At 37.5% G+C, this 17,469-nt stretch overlaps 3 protein-coding genes across 4 annotated transcripts; 2 read left to right on the forward strand and 1 right to left on the reverse strand.

Annotated features, from left to right (window-relative positions):
- LOC107618147 (Metallo-hydrolase/oxidoreductase superfamily protein) lies at nt 1-8,076 on the forward strand. Of its 2 annotated transcripts, none has more exons than XM_016320105.3 (12): nt 1-565; nt 658-805; nt 1,139-1,293; nt 1,614-1,796; nt 1,960-2,035; nt 2,383-2,460; nt 3,152-3,237; nt 5,749-5,822; nt 6,371-6,416; nt 6,665-6,774; nt 6,875-7,049; nt 7,449-8,076. In XM_016320105.3, exons 1-12 carry the CDS (start codon nt 305-307, stop codon nt 7,527-7,529), a joined length of 1,473 nt encoding a protein of 490 aa, XP_016175591.1. In that variant the 5' UTR covers nt 1-304; the 3' UTR covers nt 7,530-8,076. The 2 variants fall into 2 exon arrangements, with proteins under 2 accessions (XP_016175591.1, XP_016175590.1); XM_016320104.3 differs by having other exon boundaries at nt 6-565; nt 7,719-8,076.
- A 2,964-nt stretch (nt 8,077-11,040) lies between these two features.
- On the forward strand, nt 11,041-13,688 carry LOC107618116 (Core-2/I-branching beta-1,6-N-acetylglucosaminyltransferase family protein). Its single transcript, XM_016320056.3, has 2 exons — nt 11,041-12,353; nt 12,918-13,688. The coding sequence occupies exons 1-2, from the start codon at nt 11,793-11,795 to the stop codon at nt 13,551-13,553; spliced, it is 1,197 nt and encodes a 398-aa protein (XP_016175542.1). The 5' UTR covers nt 11,041-11,792; the 3' UTR covers nt 13,554-13,688.
- Nucleotides 13,689-13,839: 151 nt separating this feature from the next.
- LOC107618115 (leucine-rich repeat transmembrane protein kinase family protein) lies at nt 13,840-17,134 on the reverse strand. The gene is made up of 2 exons (XM_016320055.3): nt 15,645-17,134; nt 13,840-14,841 (listed from the first exon to the last, which is right to left on the reverse strand). Exons 1-2 carry the CDS (start codon nt 17,017-17,019, stop codon nt 14,180-14,182), a joined length of 2,037 nt encoding a protein of 678 aa, XP_016175541.1. The 5' UTR covers nt 17,020-17,134; the 3' UTR covers nt 13,840-14,179.
- Between the last annotated feature and the right edge of the window lie 335 nt (nt 17,135-17,469).

Genomic DNA, 17,469 nt, shown 5'->3' on the forward strand with positions numbered 1-17,469 from the left:
TATGTCATTGCATGTGTATTGTTGTCAGGGTGGTCCTGTTTGTCTTGTTCGCAAACCCAAACATGGTTCCGACCACCAAACTAACTTGTTTCACTGATGGCTCATCCACCTACCACGGTGGTAACCTTTAAATGCCGTTGACTGCGCCACCCACTTACCTCCCTTTGGAGTCTGAGTCTGGGATACCTATTTCCCTTGTTTGCAACGAAAATGATTACTCTCTAATCTAAATTTGACTCTCCAAAATTACACTTGTCTCACTCCGTGACCTTCAAAATTCACTCTTCTCTACTTCCCCATTCACATGGCAGCTCACACACTCGCTTTGATCATCGAAAACCCTTCCAACCATCACGAGTTCCTCCTCGTCAAGCAGCCTCGCCCTCCCAAATTCCACGACCAAGAATACGATTCCTTCGTCGATTCTGATCTCTGGGACTTGCCTTCCGCTCTCTTGAATCCGTTGCAGCCAGGATCGGAGCCGCCGGTTGCGGTGGAAGTGGCTGGCTCGCATTCTGAGGAGCTCAATTTGGGTCAATTCGACATTCGTTCAGCACTCAATGAGGTACTTAAGAGTAAAGACTATATCTTGTTGAGGAAATTAGAATTTTGTGCTTTGGTGATTGCAAAATTCATGTTAAATGTTTTTGCATATAGGTATTTCTACAAATAGGGTTTGGGGAAGTTGAAGGTGGAGAGTGGAAGTTTTACAAATATATCAAGGAAGCTGCGTTTGGACCCGGTTTGCCCCATAACACAGTCTTCATTGCGGGAAAATTGGTAACTGAAGACGTTGCCTTGCTAGGTGGTTTCTCTTTCCTTGCTATCCAAGTTTTCTGTAGTTCATAATATGATAAAAAGATGTTTGTATTGGGCAGTATGTCATGAATGTTTATTTGGTTAGGACAAATAGGTCGAAGGTTTACAAGCTCATGTGCCAATCAGTTTTTCTGTTTCACTTTCTTTCGAGTGGATGAGTGCTTGTTCCTACGTTGGACGAGGCAGTGAATTGGCTAGTTTAATAAAGACCAATGCCGCTGTTTACTTTTATGTAGTATTAGTCTGTGTTTGCTTGTTGATCCATTTTGAATTTTGATACTATATTTATGTCAACAGCATATCTAATTCACATATGCAGATTCACATAAATGGATGTCCGTCCAGAGCTGTCTTAATTTGCTTCTGGAAGTGAAGCCACAAGACGATCGTGTTGGACCATTGGTAGTCGTTGGTCATATAAACAACTCATTTGACTGTGCTAAGTGGAAAGTCCCACCAGCCATAAACTACCAGGTTTGTTTTCTTGAACTTTCTTAGTGCTTATTGAATAAAGTGAAAACCTCCTCCAGATTAGGGAGTTGTTGAAACTTTAAATGTGACATGGATTGTTAATTTTCGATAACCAAGAATTTGTAAAATAAACTATTTATACGCATCTTATGGCTGCAATTTGATAATGTGAACCAAGGAAGGATTAGCAGGGTTATTTTTTATATGCTGGTGCAAAATGGATGAAAAGGGGGTTTTTCTTTCATTGCTATAATTTTCTTATAATTTTCAAAGTCATTCTCTTTATATGCTGGTTCAAAATGGAAAACTTGTTCCATTTTCAGGAGTACCCTCCTGGTGTTATACTTATACCTATGGAAAGTAGAACCGCAAAGCCTTTTAGCACAACAAACTTGGTTGTATTTGCACCTGCAAATGCTTCAAATGATTGTGAGGATAATAATTTTATTGCATGTGGAGATGCACTAATTGTTGATCCAGGATGTTTATCAAGATTCCATGGAGAGGTATACTTTCACATGACTATTGAACAATTTATGTGTAAACATGCTTTTTATTTTTCCTTTGTTTCCTATTTCTTCTATGGATCCATTGCTTGGACTAATAATTAATTTCTATATTATCAAATTTGTTTTACTAAAATGTAACTTATGACTCTGTAATCATCAGCTAGAGAAAGTTGTTACTACTTTGCCAAGAAGACTAGTGGTCTTTGTTACTCATCATCACCATGACCATGTAGATGGTAAGTCATTCCTAGAACTATAGCTGTTTATGATCCTTTAGTGCACATTGCATTATGAGTACACAGTACAGTTGGTGAAATGTATGCAGTTCATAAGAAGCCATTTCACTTTGTTATTTCTTAACTAAATCTAAGTGAGTAACAAAAAGCATCTAAGCTGGATATGATCTTATATTTGTTAGCTCTGCACTCAAGTGTACCTCACAAATTATCACCTTTTTTTTTCCTGTCTTCTGACAGAAGCTACTGTCTGTTCTTAGTTCAGTCTTCTATGTGGAAACTGATATTTAAGATGTAATTATCTGCAGATTATTTTAATTCTCATATATTGTAAACCTTTATGACAGGTCTATCTGTCATACAAAAGTGCAATCCTGATGCCACCTTGTTAGCACATGAGAATACCATGCGCCGCATAAGCAAAGGTTATATTTTTGTTTTTATGTAATATTCTTGGTGACAGTTTGCAGGCAAGTATAATTTCCTTAGTCAACTCAACAACTGTGCAGCTGGAAACTTGGTTAAAGAAATGAAATTATTTTGAATTTGTCATGATATGATGAAATTTCATATATTGAGAATTTGTGTAAATGGTTTATGATATCAAAACTACCAAGACTTCGCTACAAATCTTAAAGTAGTCACACTACTTTTGTAGAGCCCAAAATTTGGGATCTCTCACAATCTCTATGATTAGAGTTTAGAGTTCTTCTTCTGCTATTTTTGAGATCATTAAAAAATGAAATTGATTTGATTCAATTTAGAGACTGAATCTCATATTTGAAAATTGAAATCTATTTTTAAAATTATTTGAATTGATTTACAAAATAATTTTGGTGTCTGGATCACATCATGGATGAGTTGATACAATTTTAAAAAGGGTGGCATAGTGCATGAAGCTTCCATCTACTGGGATTTGGGAGGAGAGATATTACTATTTCATCAAGGCTTTCCCTTCAGTTGAAATATATATTTTTTTATCCTATGTTTATCAGTATTTTTGAGGTATATTTCAGATTATTTTTATTTATATATCTATTAGATTTCTATATTTTGACCTGATATACAAAAAATAAAACTTCACCAAGTTGGTCAACTGATATTCTAGGATTACAGATGACTGGTCACTTGGCTATACCTCAGTTACTGGAGATGATGAAATTAACATTGGTGGTCAGAGATTAAGAGCTATTTTTGCACCGGTATTTTTCATGTTGTAATCCTTCTTTTAACAGGCGTGTCATGTTAACATTTTAGCATCTTTCTTGAATTGTCCATGTTGGGTGCAATAATGTCAATTTCTAGAACTTATGTACTGTATAAACAACAACAACAACAACAAAGTCTTATGCTACTAAGTGGGGTCGGTTACATGAATCAAACGACGCTATTGAGTTTTATCATGTATCATGTCTATAAAAAGACCGTTTACATGTAGATCTTGTTTGACCACCTCATGGATGGTCTTCTCATGTCTTCTTCTATCTTTCACCCCTTGTCCATCTTTCATTTCATCTACCTTCCTAACTGGGTGTTCTGTCGGTCTTCTTCTCATATGTCCGAACCACCTGATACGCGATTCTACCATCTTTTTCACAATAGATGCTACTCCAACCCTCTCTCTTATATCTTCATTCCTTATTCTATCCAATCGCGTATGACCACTCATCCATCTCAACATCTTCATCTCTGTCAAAATTTAGTTTATGTTCGTGCTCCCCTTTGGCCGCCCAACACTCTGTACCATAAAACATAGTTAGTCGGATAGCAGTGCGATAGAATTTACCTTTAAGTTTTAAAGACACTTTTTTGTTATATATAAAACCAGACGCACTCCGTTATTTTGACCAACCTGCTTGGATCCTATGATTTACATGCTATTCAATTTCTCCATTATCCTATATAATACACCCAAGATACTTAAAACTCTTAACTTTTCGTAGGATGTTATCTCCAATATTCACCTCTATATTAGGGTTTTCCCTTCGCAGGCCGAACTTACATTCCATATATTCCATCTTGCTACGGCTCATGTGCAGCCCATACACTTCTATAGCTTCTCTTCATAACTCCAACTTCTTATTTAAGTCTTCCCTTGACTCTCCCATAAGAACGATATCATCGGCAAAAAGCATGCACCATGATACAGGTTCTTGAATATGCTCTGTGAGTACTTCCAAGACTAATATGAAAATGTATAGACTTAAGGATGATCCCTGGTGTAATCCTATATCAATAGGAAATTTTTCTGTCACACCACCTTGAGTCTTCACACTAGTTGTAGCCTCATCATACATGTCTTTAATTGCACGAATATATGCGATCTTTATTCTTTTTTTTTTTCTAAAACTTTCCATATGACCTCCCTTGGCACCCTATCATACGCATTTTCCAAATCAATAAACACCATATGTAGATTATTTTTATTACTACGATACCTCTCCATCATCCTTCTTAATAGGTATATTGCTTTAGTGGTGGATCTGCCTGGCATAAAACCAAATTGGTTATCTGTTACTTCTGTCTCTTGTCTCAGCCTCCGTTCTATCACCCTTTCCCATAACTTCATGGTATGGCTCATGAGTTTGATCCTTCTATAGTTTTCGCAACTTTGTATATCCTCTTTATTCTTGTAGATAGGTACCAAGGTACTCTTCCTCCACTCATTTGGGATCTTCTTAGACTTTAAAATCTCATTAAAAAGCTTGATTAACCAACTGACGTATTTCTTTCCAAGGCCCTTCCAAACTTCAATCGGGATATTATCGGGTCCTACTGTCCTGCCATTTTTCATCTGCTTTAGAGCCTCTTTTACTTCGAATTCTCGAATCCTTCGATAGTAGTCGAAGTTTTGATCTTCTTCCCTCGTGCATAATCGACCAAGGCTCGGAAGAGTCTTTTGTCCTTCATTAAATAACTCATAGAAGTAGTTCTTCCACCTTTCATTGATCTTCTCCTCTTGAGCCAATACCTCCCCGTCTTTATCCTTTATGCACTTAACCTGATCCAAGTCTCTCGTTCTTCTTTCACGGCTCTTTGCGATTCTATATATATCTTTTTCCCCTTCTTTCGTGCCTAAGGACTGGTAGAGACCCTCATATGCTCGTTTTTACTTCACTTACAGCCACTTTTGTTTCTTTCTTAGCCGCCTTATATTTTTTCCAATTATCTGCATTGCGGCACAAAGAACACTCTTTAAAGCACACCTTTTTTGCTTTTATTTTTTCTTGTACATTCGCATTCCACCACTTGGACTCCTTTATGTACTGTATACGTTTCAAAATTTGATTTAAGATGTATGACCAGGTTAATTGCAGATCCACCACTTCTTTATTTTACCCTTTCCTTATATGATGGAAAACTTCCATAAAAGAATCTGTTGGAGATGCTCAAAGAGTATCATGCACACATGGCTTAACCTTTTAAGTTTGAATTAATTCGTAGCTTGGTGTCAATAGTTCTTTCAAACAGTGAACCTGTGCTTTGTCCATGCTTTAAATCCTATGTGCTTTTGCTTGCAGGAGTGTCTTAGAGTTCTAGGTTAAAAACCAAGCATGCACTCTTCCAGTAACACTCTAGGGTTGAACTTTTCCATCACCAAGTTTAAAAAATATCTCAAACTATATCAAGCATTACTTGAATTCAAATGTTATAATCTCTGTAAAATTGCTTCCCTGTTCTGATGAAGATGAAAAATTCTTTTTTCGGTTCAGGGACATACAGATGGTCATTTGGCACTGCTTCACAAGAACACTCACTCATTGATTGTGGGGGATCATTGTGTAGGGTAAGATTCCATACAATATCATAGTTTAAAATTTGGAACTACTGTACTTTCATTGTAGACATCTTCCTTCATATGACATCATTTTTAGTTCTGTCTACTAATAAAGATACTATAACCAAACTAACTGGGGATGTTTCACAGAATATCAGATAATCCAAGTTAGCTGATTTGCTATCTTAAGAAAATAAAACTGCTTTAGCTGTCTTCCTTTCTTTTTTGGGCAAGTGAATGTGTTGATATATGTGGATACAGGAAGAGCATAGAATGATGAGACTAATATAAGAGTGTCATATTATTTTTTTAATTATTATTATTATTATTATTATTATTATTATTATTATTATTATTTGCTAAGCATCACTTAGATCTCCAAGAAAAAAAATGCCCCTATCAAAATTGAACAAAGAAATAGGTAGTTTGCATAGTGTGATTTATAAAAAGAAACAGATTTCCTCTTTGGAAGTTGCAATATAACATAAGGCCTATTTCATCTTCTAGGTCTTTTTTGATAAGGACTTCTGATATCATACCAATTTGCTTTGTTTCAGTCAAGGAAGTGCTGTTCTGGACATAACTTCTGGTGGAAATATGACTGTAAGTGGGAATAAAGCTTGTTAGTTATGATGCTAAAAGCATCTATGTTCTTGTTCTTATATCAGATTACAAGTGAGAACCATTGCTCTGCATTATTGGCTTCAGTTTTTTCAAAATGAATTGCGTTCTCTGCGATCTAGAGATTACCATGCACTTTAGAAAATCAACCATTGACATGAGAAAGTTATTATAAAAGAAAATAACAATGTACTAGATGTTCTTTTGCTTAGTATGATTGTCATCTGCAGGAATACTTCCAAACAACATACGAATTTCTCAAGCTCTCACCACATGTTTTAATATCAATGCATGGGAGAATAAATCTCTGGCCAAAGCAGATGCTGTGTGGATATCTGAAGTACAATCCTTTAATCACTTCCTTTATGTGAATATAGGTTAATAGTAACAGTTATTAAGTCAGAATCACTGACTGTAAGGATTGTTATCACTATTTTCAGGAACCGTAGGAATAGAGAAGCTAATATCTTGAAAGCAATTGAAGGCGGAGCGAAAACATTGTTTGACATTGTTGCATATGTATACGCTGATGTTGACCGCGGTGCCTGGGTTGCTGCATCATCAAATGTGAGGCTCCATGTGGATCACCTAGCCCAACAGCATAAATTACCAAAGGTAATGAGTAATGACTATTGAGCTGTAAAGTTTGAGCACTTCCTTTAGTTCCTTCAAATTATTAATAAATTCTCCATATCTAGTGTTTAAAAAATACATGCATAACAAAATTCCTAATAAATGAACAACACAAAATAGTCTTGTCTGATTAGGTGAGGAATTGAGTTTCCTAATAAACATTGTAATAAAATTCCCCAATTTCCTTACAAGTATTTTTGACGACTTATATTTTTGTTCTTGTATAGTGTATATATTACTCTTTCTTTATTATGTCATGCATCTTTTTATGTATCATATCATGTTTTTGGAAAATTGTTCGGCGAGGATATTTAAATCAATAACACATGAAGACTCCAAATTAATGAGACTTAGACAATTTCTATGAGTATATTTGTGCAGGATTTCTCTCTAGAAACTTTCAATTCCAGTTTGGTTGAATTTGCTGACACTATGGGTATAAGTATGAAGAGAATGCAGTAGCTGGTTCCCTGAGTACTTAGGAGCTTCTTCCGTTGCATTTTCTCTGTAAAATTTGTAGCCCTATATAGAAATATAATTGTTTGTAATCAAGTGGCCATAGATAGTGGAAATTTCAGGCAATAATTGTCTAAAGTACATGGCATGTGTAACAATCTGAGTGAGTAACTACTGCTGCATCTTCCTTCATAGGAGTTTTCAATCCAGAAGTTCAAAAATACATGCGGGCTGCAATTTGTATCTCGATGGATATGGGCTTATACTAGTGGCAGTTTACATATAGGGAAATCTTCATTTCTCATTGCTGGTGTTGTGGCTGGAATTGCTGTATTGTATTCTGTCAAAAGCAAGTTAAGTAACCAAACAAGTTAGGTACCTATGTGAAGAAGTTATACCTTGGTGATTATGGTTTATGATGTTAATGAAGCAAACTGGCATTAGAAATGTACCATGTTATGATATTTACAAGAAGAAATTCTTGGAAATTTTAGATCAATAGGTTCATGAACTGTTATCATTTATCAACGAGTTTGTTATTCATTTTCGAAAAGGACTCTATTAACATTAATTCACTTACCCTTCAGATTGGTTAATGCATGCAAGTAATTTGCTTGAAATGATAATTTACTATAATGATTAATGAGTAGCAGAGTTAAATCATGTGCTAATGTGCTATGGTTTTAATTTGGTTTTATCCTAAAAGAAACACAATTCTCGGATAAAAAATTATGGGAAGAGAGAACAGAAATATGACCTGTTCTTTTGTTCAAGAGAAACCCAAACTGCATGTGGAAATTGAATATTTAAACCTAAACTTGTAGTTTGGTGTTGACCTCTTATGCCCTTTATTTTGTGGTTACCCCTATCTTTGTGACCAAAATCATTCTGACTTTTATGCGGTTGGTGTCATTCTTAAATTTAAACCGGATGCATAGTTTTGTACAAGTAGAATTGTTGTGGGGAGTAGAATGTTGACTTTGAAGTCCCAAGAGAGGTAGAGACACTGATTTTAAAAGCTAAGAATTGTTTACGTGGTATGTAATAAACTTTTGCTGTGTCCTATGTGTCCTTGATGTTTTTGAGGAAGTCATCAAGTGATCGACTCTTCCCATAATGAATAACAAATAAGATGAAACCTTTCAATCATTTAATTAAAAGACCATTTAATAATACTTATTGTTAAAATAATAATAATAACAAATCATTCTACTTCGAAGTTCTATATCACCATCAATGGACAATTGACCGTGAAGAAAACAAGGAAAACCATTAACTTATTCACAAATCATTTAAAATAGTTTAAAGTTGAGACATAGGCGGCAACGGGATTTCTTGTCTTTCATACCATATTGCTGCCCTTCATCACTTACGTCGAAGACATATGAACTATACATCAAATAAATAAAACACAACCTTTCATTTTCTTGGAAACCTTTTTAATTTCCAAAGAATGTCACTTTCTTTCTTTTGTTATTATTTTCTTGTTTTCTTGCACTTTTATTTACACTTTAGCTGGTGGGTTTTTCAAGAACCAAATGCGATTAATATCTTTTTTTCACTTCCTTTTTTTGTGATTTATTTTCTCATTTTATAAATACTAGTGATTCAATTTTTTTCTAAAATAAATTTACTATGGACTTATAAATGATAACTTTATTTGTTCATTCATTTTATCACATGTCCATCTTTAGAAAATCTTGTTAAATTTTTTCAAATCTTTACAGCTTCTTTGAAGGATATATTTTAAGAAACAAAAGATTTAGACATCAAAAGCAACAATTTCATAAACAATCCAAGGAGGAATCAACATTCTAGTGGAATTGATAATTCTATTTTAAGTATATAGTGTTATGTATAATCTGTTTATACCATTTATATATTAAGTTTGACCTCGGATTAAAAAACTTTTAATCACCAAAATAATGAAATAAAACTTCTTAATTATGAATTATCACAAGAAGAAATTCATTATAATTATAATTCACATGACATTATTTTTTTCTAAGAATATATTCATTTCATTTGAGAGTCAAATTATTTCAAGTCAATCTATTTTATAAGCATGCGGCTTATTATAGAGTAGACTATGTCCAATTGTCCACAAAGTAAATCCAGCCTCATTCCACTGACTTCGATTAGTTTAGGTGCCTATTTGTTTGATATATTCAATTTTAATTTAATAAAAAATTAAAATATTTTTTTAAACATACTCAAATATGACAATGTGTTTAATCTTATTTTTCTCAAAAGTGATAAAAAATACTTTCTCTCAATAAAAAAGACTCTACAACTAGGGGTGTTCAAGACCTAACCCGGCTCGAAATCTGGCCCGAATCCGAGACATATTTTATTGAGTTCGGACTTTCATTTCTTACCCAGTGTTGTTTTCGGGTTGGACTCGGGTTTCGCTTTGGGTCGCCTGGGCCGACCCGAAGTTACTTTTTACAAAAAAAAATATTTGAATTAATTAGTAATGTTATATTATACTTTTATAATTTAATTAATATTTTTTATATTATACGATATTATTTTTGCTTTAAAATAATTTATTTTAATATAAATATGAGCTAACAATTGTTAAATTTATTTTTAAAAGTAAAAATTTATTATTTTAATATATAAAATTTACAAATTTGTATATAATTGTATACTAATATTTTATCAGGTCAACCCGGTTTAACCCGATTTCTTTTCGAGTCACTTCGAATCGAATCAAAATAGATCCGGTGTCCTTTTAAAACCAGATCTGAATCTACTTAAATCTAGCCTGGCTCGACCATAAACACCCCTATCTATAACCAATAGTTAATTTATACTTTAATGTTAATAAAATATTAAAATATTATTATAATGGAGAGTGCTAGGTAAACAATGACTATCTTGAACAACATGAACAACCACCAATTAAATAAAAACACACTACACCTCTAAATTACCCACCTAAATCTTAATATTAAAATAATCATCCGTACACCTAGTAAAATTAACATCCGATATATCTATTATTCATATTGTTTAATATCTTCACTGTCTACCTTTATTTTTCCTATTATAATTTATCTATACGAATTTTCCAGTTGTCTGGCTTCTTTGACCGTAATATTACCCTATTTTTATATCTTTTCAATATTTCATTGCCAAAACAAAAGAGCATGTTAAACTTGAAACTTCAACTTGAAACTTCAACTTGAAACAGCAAGGTGGGCTTGATTATTGGAAATTTGGAATGTTCCCTTTCCCTTTCTCTTTCCCTTGGCTGAAAAGTCTTCAATATGCGTGGTGGCTTCTCCATTTGGAATCCCCCTTATTGGGCATCAAACACCCCTTTTCGCCTTTTAAGGGATCCACATATAAATAAATAAATAATAATTTTTTAATTTAAAAAAAATGGAATAGAAGAAACGCAAGTCAGTAACCAAACACGGGATAACACAGGAACGCGTTGGCATAGTAATACTAAGGACCATTGCGGTGGCGGCTACGTAACTTAGTCCTCGTCGTAACATTATTACATAACATAACATAACATACAATACATATTCCAATGTCAAAAATTACACATAGAAAACGTCCCATAATTGAGTAACAGATGGCACCACATAAATAACTTAATTATTAGTGATTAGAGATGCTTCCAATGGGGGCGTGTTGTCTTGTGTGATATAAATAATGGTTCCTTGTAACCAAAAGTAACACAACATAATCTTCTACAGGTTTCTGAAACGAGCGCTTAACGGTTTCCTTCTTTATTGGCCAATTTTATTTAGTTGCTTTCATAGGAAGCTGTTATTCTTTCTGGAACAAAAGAAGAAGAAAGAAGAAAGAAGAAATTGAACAAAAGGGTTAAGAGTATAAAGAACTAGCCGGAGACTCTTCTATTCAGTGGTCTCCGAAGCCATCATCAACTTGTTGTGTATGGCAGCTGCTCCTCCATTAAATTGTGGGGGAGAGATTTTGATTTCTATCAAACTTTCCTTATTTATATACTATCTCTGAACATTTTGGAGATTCTTTTGTCCTTTAACTTCTTTTCTTATCCCTCATATATTGGGTCAGCAGATCCTTATTTGATTGAGTCATTATTTGTGATCACAGAGATTTTGATCAGAACATAAGTTTGTTGCTGACACTTTCACTGCTACAACTTGTCTTTCAAGCTTTCTCATCAACACCATAAAGCAAGGAACAGATTCTGTAAATTGTTCATCTTTTCAAATATTTTGTTATCAAGGAATTTTTCTTTTGCTATTTACTCCCCCAAAAAGAATGAAAAGCTCAACTAGTCAATACCCTGTAAATTCTGTTTCCAAGCTTTTCAATGCTCAACTCCATTTTGTTCGGTTTCTTACCTATATCTTGATTCTGGGGTTTGGTGTCACCATTGGAGTCATCTTTAGTTTCTACCTTAAAGACTGCACCTTTAGTCTCCAATTCACTCAGTTATCAGTCTCAGCCTTACCCCGAAAAGCGTCTATGCAGCCGCCGCCGCCACCACCACCGATCACGGAAACACAGACGTCCAATCACAGCCATGTAGGATTAAAGGAGTTCCTTAAGCCTCCTCCAATCATGCATGACATGGATGATAAGGAGCTTATGTGGAGGGCTTCAATGAGTGCAAAGATCCCTGAGTACCCCTTTGATAGAGTTCCAAAGGTGGCATTCATGTTCTTGACAAGGGGTCCTTTGTTCTTTGCACCTTTGTGGGAACAATTCTTCAAAGGGCATGAAGGGTATTACTCAATATACGTGCACTCCAATCCATCTTTCAATGCTTCACAACCTGAGAAGAATTCAGTGTTTCATGGCCGCAGAATTCCCGGCAAGGTTAGTTAGTAGTACTTTGTTACGTTGTTTACCTATTTGCCTTCATCTGAATTATTAATGTTGATTAGATTATCGAAATCAAACCATAGGATAGTCTCTGTTGTCCTGTGCAAATTGTCTTGTTATGTTTGTTGCTATGCAAACTGCTTATTCTAATGAAAACAGTTAAAGGGAAACCTATTAAAACGGAAAGGAGACAATAAAATAGGAAATACAACATATTGCGGACTAATGGTAATGATTTATAGAAAGATAAATCGATAATTATGGGTAGGGAAAACGGTAAAATAAAATAAAGTTTTATCACTAGCTTAAGTTATGGGTATGGTATGGTATGGTCGCATTCACCAGTCATGGGCCTCTCTTGACTTATTTGGTACATTTAATTTCAACTGTACGAAGGTTGATACATTTAATTATTTTGAATACATTGATTGCTACAAAGGCATATCCCATTTGCATGAATGTGAGACCCTAACTGAGGCATTCCCTTTGACTGATATTTCATTATTCACAACCAGAAACCTTCACTAGTTAATAATATCTGTTATGACATGAATGCAGGAAGTGCAATGGGGGAATGTGAACATGGTTGAAGCAGAGCGTCGCCTTCTGGCAAACGCACTCCTTGATGTCTCAAACCAAAGATTCGTTCTCTTATCGGAATCATGCATACCAATCTTCAACTTCACAACCGTCTACTCATACTTAATGAACTCAACACAAAACTATGTCATGGCCTATGATGAGAACAGTCCGGTGGGTCGCGGGCGATATAGCATCCGGATGCTGCCGGACGTGAGCCTTAGGCAATGGAGAAAAGGGTCCCAATGGTTTGAGATGGACAGAGAGCTTGCACTTGAAGTGGTATCAGACAGAAAGTACTTCCCAATTTTTCAGCAATATTGCAGAGGTTCATGTTATGCAGACGAACATTACTTGCCAACATATGTGAGCATCAATTTTTGGGAAGGGAACTCTAATAGGAGTTTGACCTTTGTTGACTGGTCAAGGGGTGGTCCACACCCAGCAACGTTCATGAGATCTGAGGTCACTGTGGAGTTCTTGGAGAAGCTAAGGAGCAAGAGATGCCAGTATAATGGGAACAGCACAAATGTTTGTTTTCTGTTTGCTAGGAAGTTCTTGCCTAATACTTTGTCAAGGCTTCTCAACCTTGCACCTGAGGTCATGCACTTCTAATCCTCCTACCTTAGCTGCAAATACACCACTTATAACTAAAACTTCATTATTTAATTCATTCTTTTTCATCTTGTAAACTACTTATTTTTTTAATAGTTAATTATAAGATATAGAGCTATGGCTATGCTAGCTGTCTATTGGGTCTTGTGTGTCTCTTATTGCTGGTCGCAAATGACATCACAAACTCAAGTCTAATTTAATTTTGCTAATCAAAGAAGAAATGATTTTCTTTGAGGGTCCATTTCGGACAACATCACCCATAATTAAGCTGTCCTAATGAAATGTCTTTCCATCAAAACATGGCAAGGTATGATTTGATTTTCTTCGGGAAACCCAATTGGACAATGTCAACCAGTATCAAACTGACCCAAGAATGCCTTCACCAACCAATGCCTAAACATACTAGTCAACGAATTCTAGAAAGGGAAAATTTTCACCTTGTAAATCAGAGTCCCATTTTTTACTCTATAAACCCACATCGCATTCACATGCTGTAATTTGAGGACACCCTTGATCGAAAATTTAACTCGGAATTCAGGTGAGTGAGTCAAAGGGCTAGAAGGGAAAAAAAAAAAAGATAAAAAAACCCAATGATCTGATTTACAACGCTACCTAAGGTTTATTATTCACTGACTAGCTCCACATGCATCTTCGGAGACGGAAGGTGACTCAGACACAGAGTCCAACGTGTCATGACACGGTGACACCTGGACCCCACGCAACTCCTCGATCATCTTGACCACGTGGCTCATGCTAGGCCGTTGATCAGGTGCAGGGGCAGTGCACGCCATAGCAACCTGCAACAGCCCAACCATCTCCTCTTCAATGTCCTTGTACCTCATCAGCTCCAAATCAAATACCTCAGCGGTCCATTCCTCCCTCACAACGGACTGGACCCACCTTGGCAGGTCCACCGCGGGCGCACCAGCACCCTCCACCGCCGAGGGGCACTTCCCCGTCAGCAACTCAAGCAAGAATACACCGAACGAGTACACGTCAGACTTTTGGGACTGTTTTCGACCGTCAGATGACACCTCGGGAGCACGATAGCCGTTGGATCTGACACCAGATGTTGATGGGCCTGGGCCCGCGAACACGGAGAGCCCAAAATCTGATACCCGGGCGTTTCCCTGCTTGTCTAAGAGAATGTTGGTGGATTTGATGTTTCCGTGGTTGAGCCTGAGGGACTTACACGAGTTGTGAATGAAGGCCACGCCACGCGCCGCTCCAGCTGCTATCTTGAGCCGAGTGGTCCAGTCCAGTGGGGTTCTCCCCGGTCCTCGGTTCCCTGTTTCACGGACAACCAAGTTAAATTACCATTTTGCCACTTTTATTTTCCAACGCACTTATTTAGCCATGTTCATTATCATTGATGCGGTAAACGACGAGAGGAGAAAGGCCAAATGTGGTTCTGCAAAAGAACATAAAGCTAACGAGGCTGAACTAAAATAAAGACACCACTTGTATTCTTTTTTTTTTTTTTAAATTTAAAGTAATTGAATAAAGCCGGTGTCTTAGTCCTAGGCGATGCAGAGTGTGTTTTGTTTTGCATAATGCAACACAAATATACAATAGTTCCCTATTCAAACGTGGTTATGATTGTGAAGGAATACTGTTTATTCAGCTCAACAGTTACTTTTGTCTTCAATGGTTTGGGAAGGGAATGCATTAAAAAATACTATTATTATGGGCATGGAATATTATCATACTATTACAGTGTTTGTTAGAAAAGAAAGTACTCATAACAAAATATCACATGGTATGAGTGAGTGGTCCTACTTCAAATTTTGGAGGAGCCTCAAAATGGACCCCCCCCCCCTCTTCCCGGCGGGGAATTAAAGATAAAGCAGCGTTGTGGCTTTGATGCATATAGGTAACCTTTGATTGTATAATATCATAATTTATCAATGTATAATTAGATGCATGGCGCCCTCTCTCTTTTGGGGGTATCTTCCTATCTTTATCTTGCCAGAAAATGAAAGCAAAGAATTTGAATTGAATTGACTTTATTCGCTTTGAAGGGCAAGTAAAGAACAAAAATGAATCTCATGTGACCCACTAAAAATGGAAGGAAAAGAAAGCATGACGTACCATGAAGGAGCCAGAACAAGCTTCCATTGGGCATGTAATCGTAGACCAACAACTTCTCATCTCTGGCAAAATAGTAAGCCCTCAAGCTCACGATATTCTGATGCCTCAACCTTCCAAGAAGCTCCATGTGCTGCTCGAACTCTCTCTTCCCTCCAATCTGCGCATCTTTCAGCCTCTTCACCGCAACAACGTTCCCATCATCAAGAACCGCTTTGTACGCCGTTCCGAACCCACCTTTTCCCAGCATCTCAGCAGACGCTCGAAGCAAGTCCTCCAATTCGAACCTCTTCTCGCCTTCGAAGAACACCATTTTCCCCCTCTCAAACCCTCCTCCTCCTCCTTGTGCAGGGTACGGACTCGAAGAATACACAATCTTCTCGCTCTCGAAAAGCTTTGACCCTTTCCCTTCCTTCAACTTCGCCGAGTAGTTCCTCCAGAAGTAGCAATATAGAAGCAATGACACAATGCCCAGTACCAATACATCGCCCACAATTATGGCTATTAGAGCCACCGGGCTTATCTTCGAACCTCCGTTTCTATGTGTTTTCGATGTTTTTGGAGCTGCTCCACCGTCGTTTGCTGGCATTGAACTCGGGGAAGATGACACTGTTGTTGTGGCGCCGCCACGTGGCACCACTGGGGACGCAATGGCGCCCTCGGATCCGGGTTTTGTAGGGTCAGGCACCACTCCGGTGCAGTTCTGAATCGGGGCTCCGCATAGAGAAGGGTTTTGCCCGAACGAGGATACGGGGAAAGCCGAGAGCGACTTCGGTATCTCGCCGGAGAGGAGGTTCCCGGAGACGTTGAAGTCTTGCAGGTTTGGGAGGTTGACGCCAGGAATGTAGCCAGAGAAACGGTTCTCCTCGAGACGGAGAGTGAGAAGGTGGGCTAAGTGGTTGACTGTCGCCGGAATCTCGCCGGAGAGGTTATTGTGGGACAGATCGAGACGATAGAGGCGGAAGAGAGAGGTCACTGTGGCTGGAAAGTCACCGGAGAAGTGGTTGTAAGAGAGGAAGAGAAGCTTGAGGGCGGTGAAGTTAGAGAGAGAAGGAAGGGTTCCAGAGAAACGGTTTCGCTTGAGGCTGAGAACTCGCAGTTGAGTGAGTGAAGTTAATGGTTGAATGGAACCTTGGAGGTCGAGGTTCTCCAGAACGAGTCGCGTGACTCGGTTGTTGATGCAGGAGACACCGTCCCAGCTGCACAGGTTGGTGCTGTTGTTCCAACTCGTTAACTTCTCCGACGCGTCTGAACCAGCTTTGAAGGCCAAAAGAGCCTCTTTATCTTGGCTGGTAGAGCCGCTAACCAGAAGATGCATGTGAAAAACCAGAGAGAGGAACAAGGCAGCGTGAGCAACGAGGTGACTTGTTGCCGCCATTGTCGCTCTGCAGAACGAGAGAGAGAGAGAGAGAGAGAAAGAGAGAGAGAGAGAGAGCCAGTGAAGAAGAGTGAGTGTGTGTGTGCGCGAGTAATGAAGTGTATTAAGCTCACCCTAATTAATGTGAAAATAAAAGGGCTTAACGGTAATGACGGTCGATAATAATTTGGCATCCTGCAGCGTAAGGTTTTACGAGAGGGAGCGTTACTGCGCGTCTATAATAAAGACCCTACTACTAACTAGTTAGGGGTGGCAACGGGGCTGGTAGGGGCGGGTAGGGGCGGGTTTTTGCTCTACTCGATCCCGCCCCGTCCTACAGAAAACCCGCATCAAATCTGCCCCGCCCTACCCGCGGGTTGTAAAATGTTAAACCCTAACCCGCTTTTGTGGGTATTCGTCCCGCTCCTACCCGCTCCTATAATTATTAAATCTAATAAATAAAATTAAATT

Source organism: Arachis ipaensis, chromosome B9, assembly GCF_059453495.1.
Source record: "Arachis ipaensis isolate K30076 ecotype BB chromosome B9, ASM5945349v1, whole genome shotgun sequence".
Classification (NCBI taxonomy): Eukaryota; Viridiplantae; Streptophyta; class Magnoliopsida; order Fabales; family Fabaceae; genus Arachis; species Arachis ipaensis.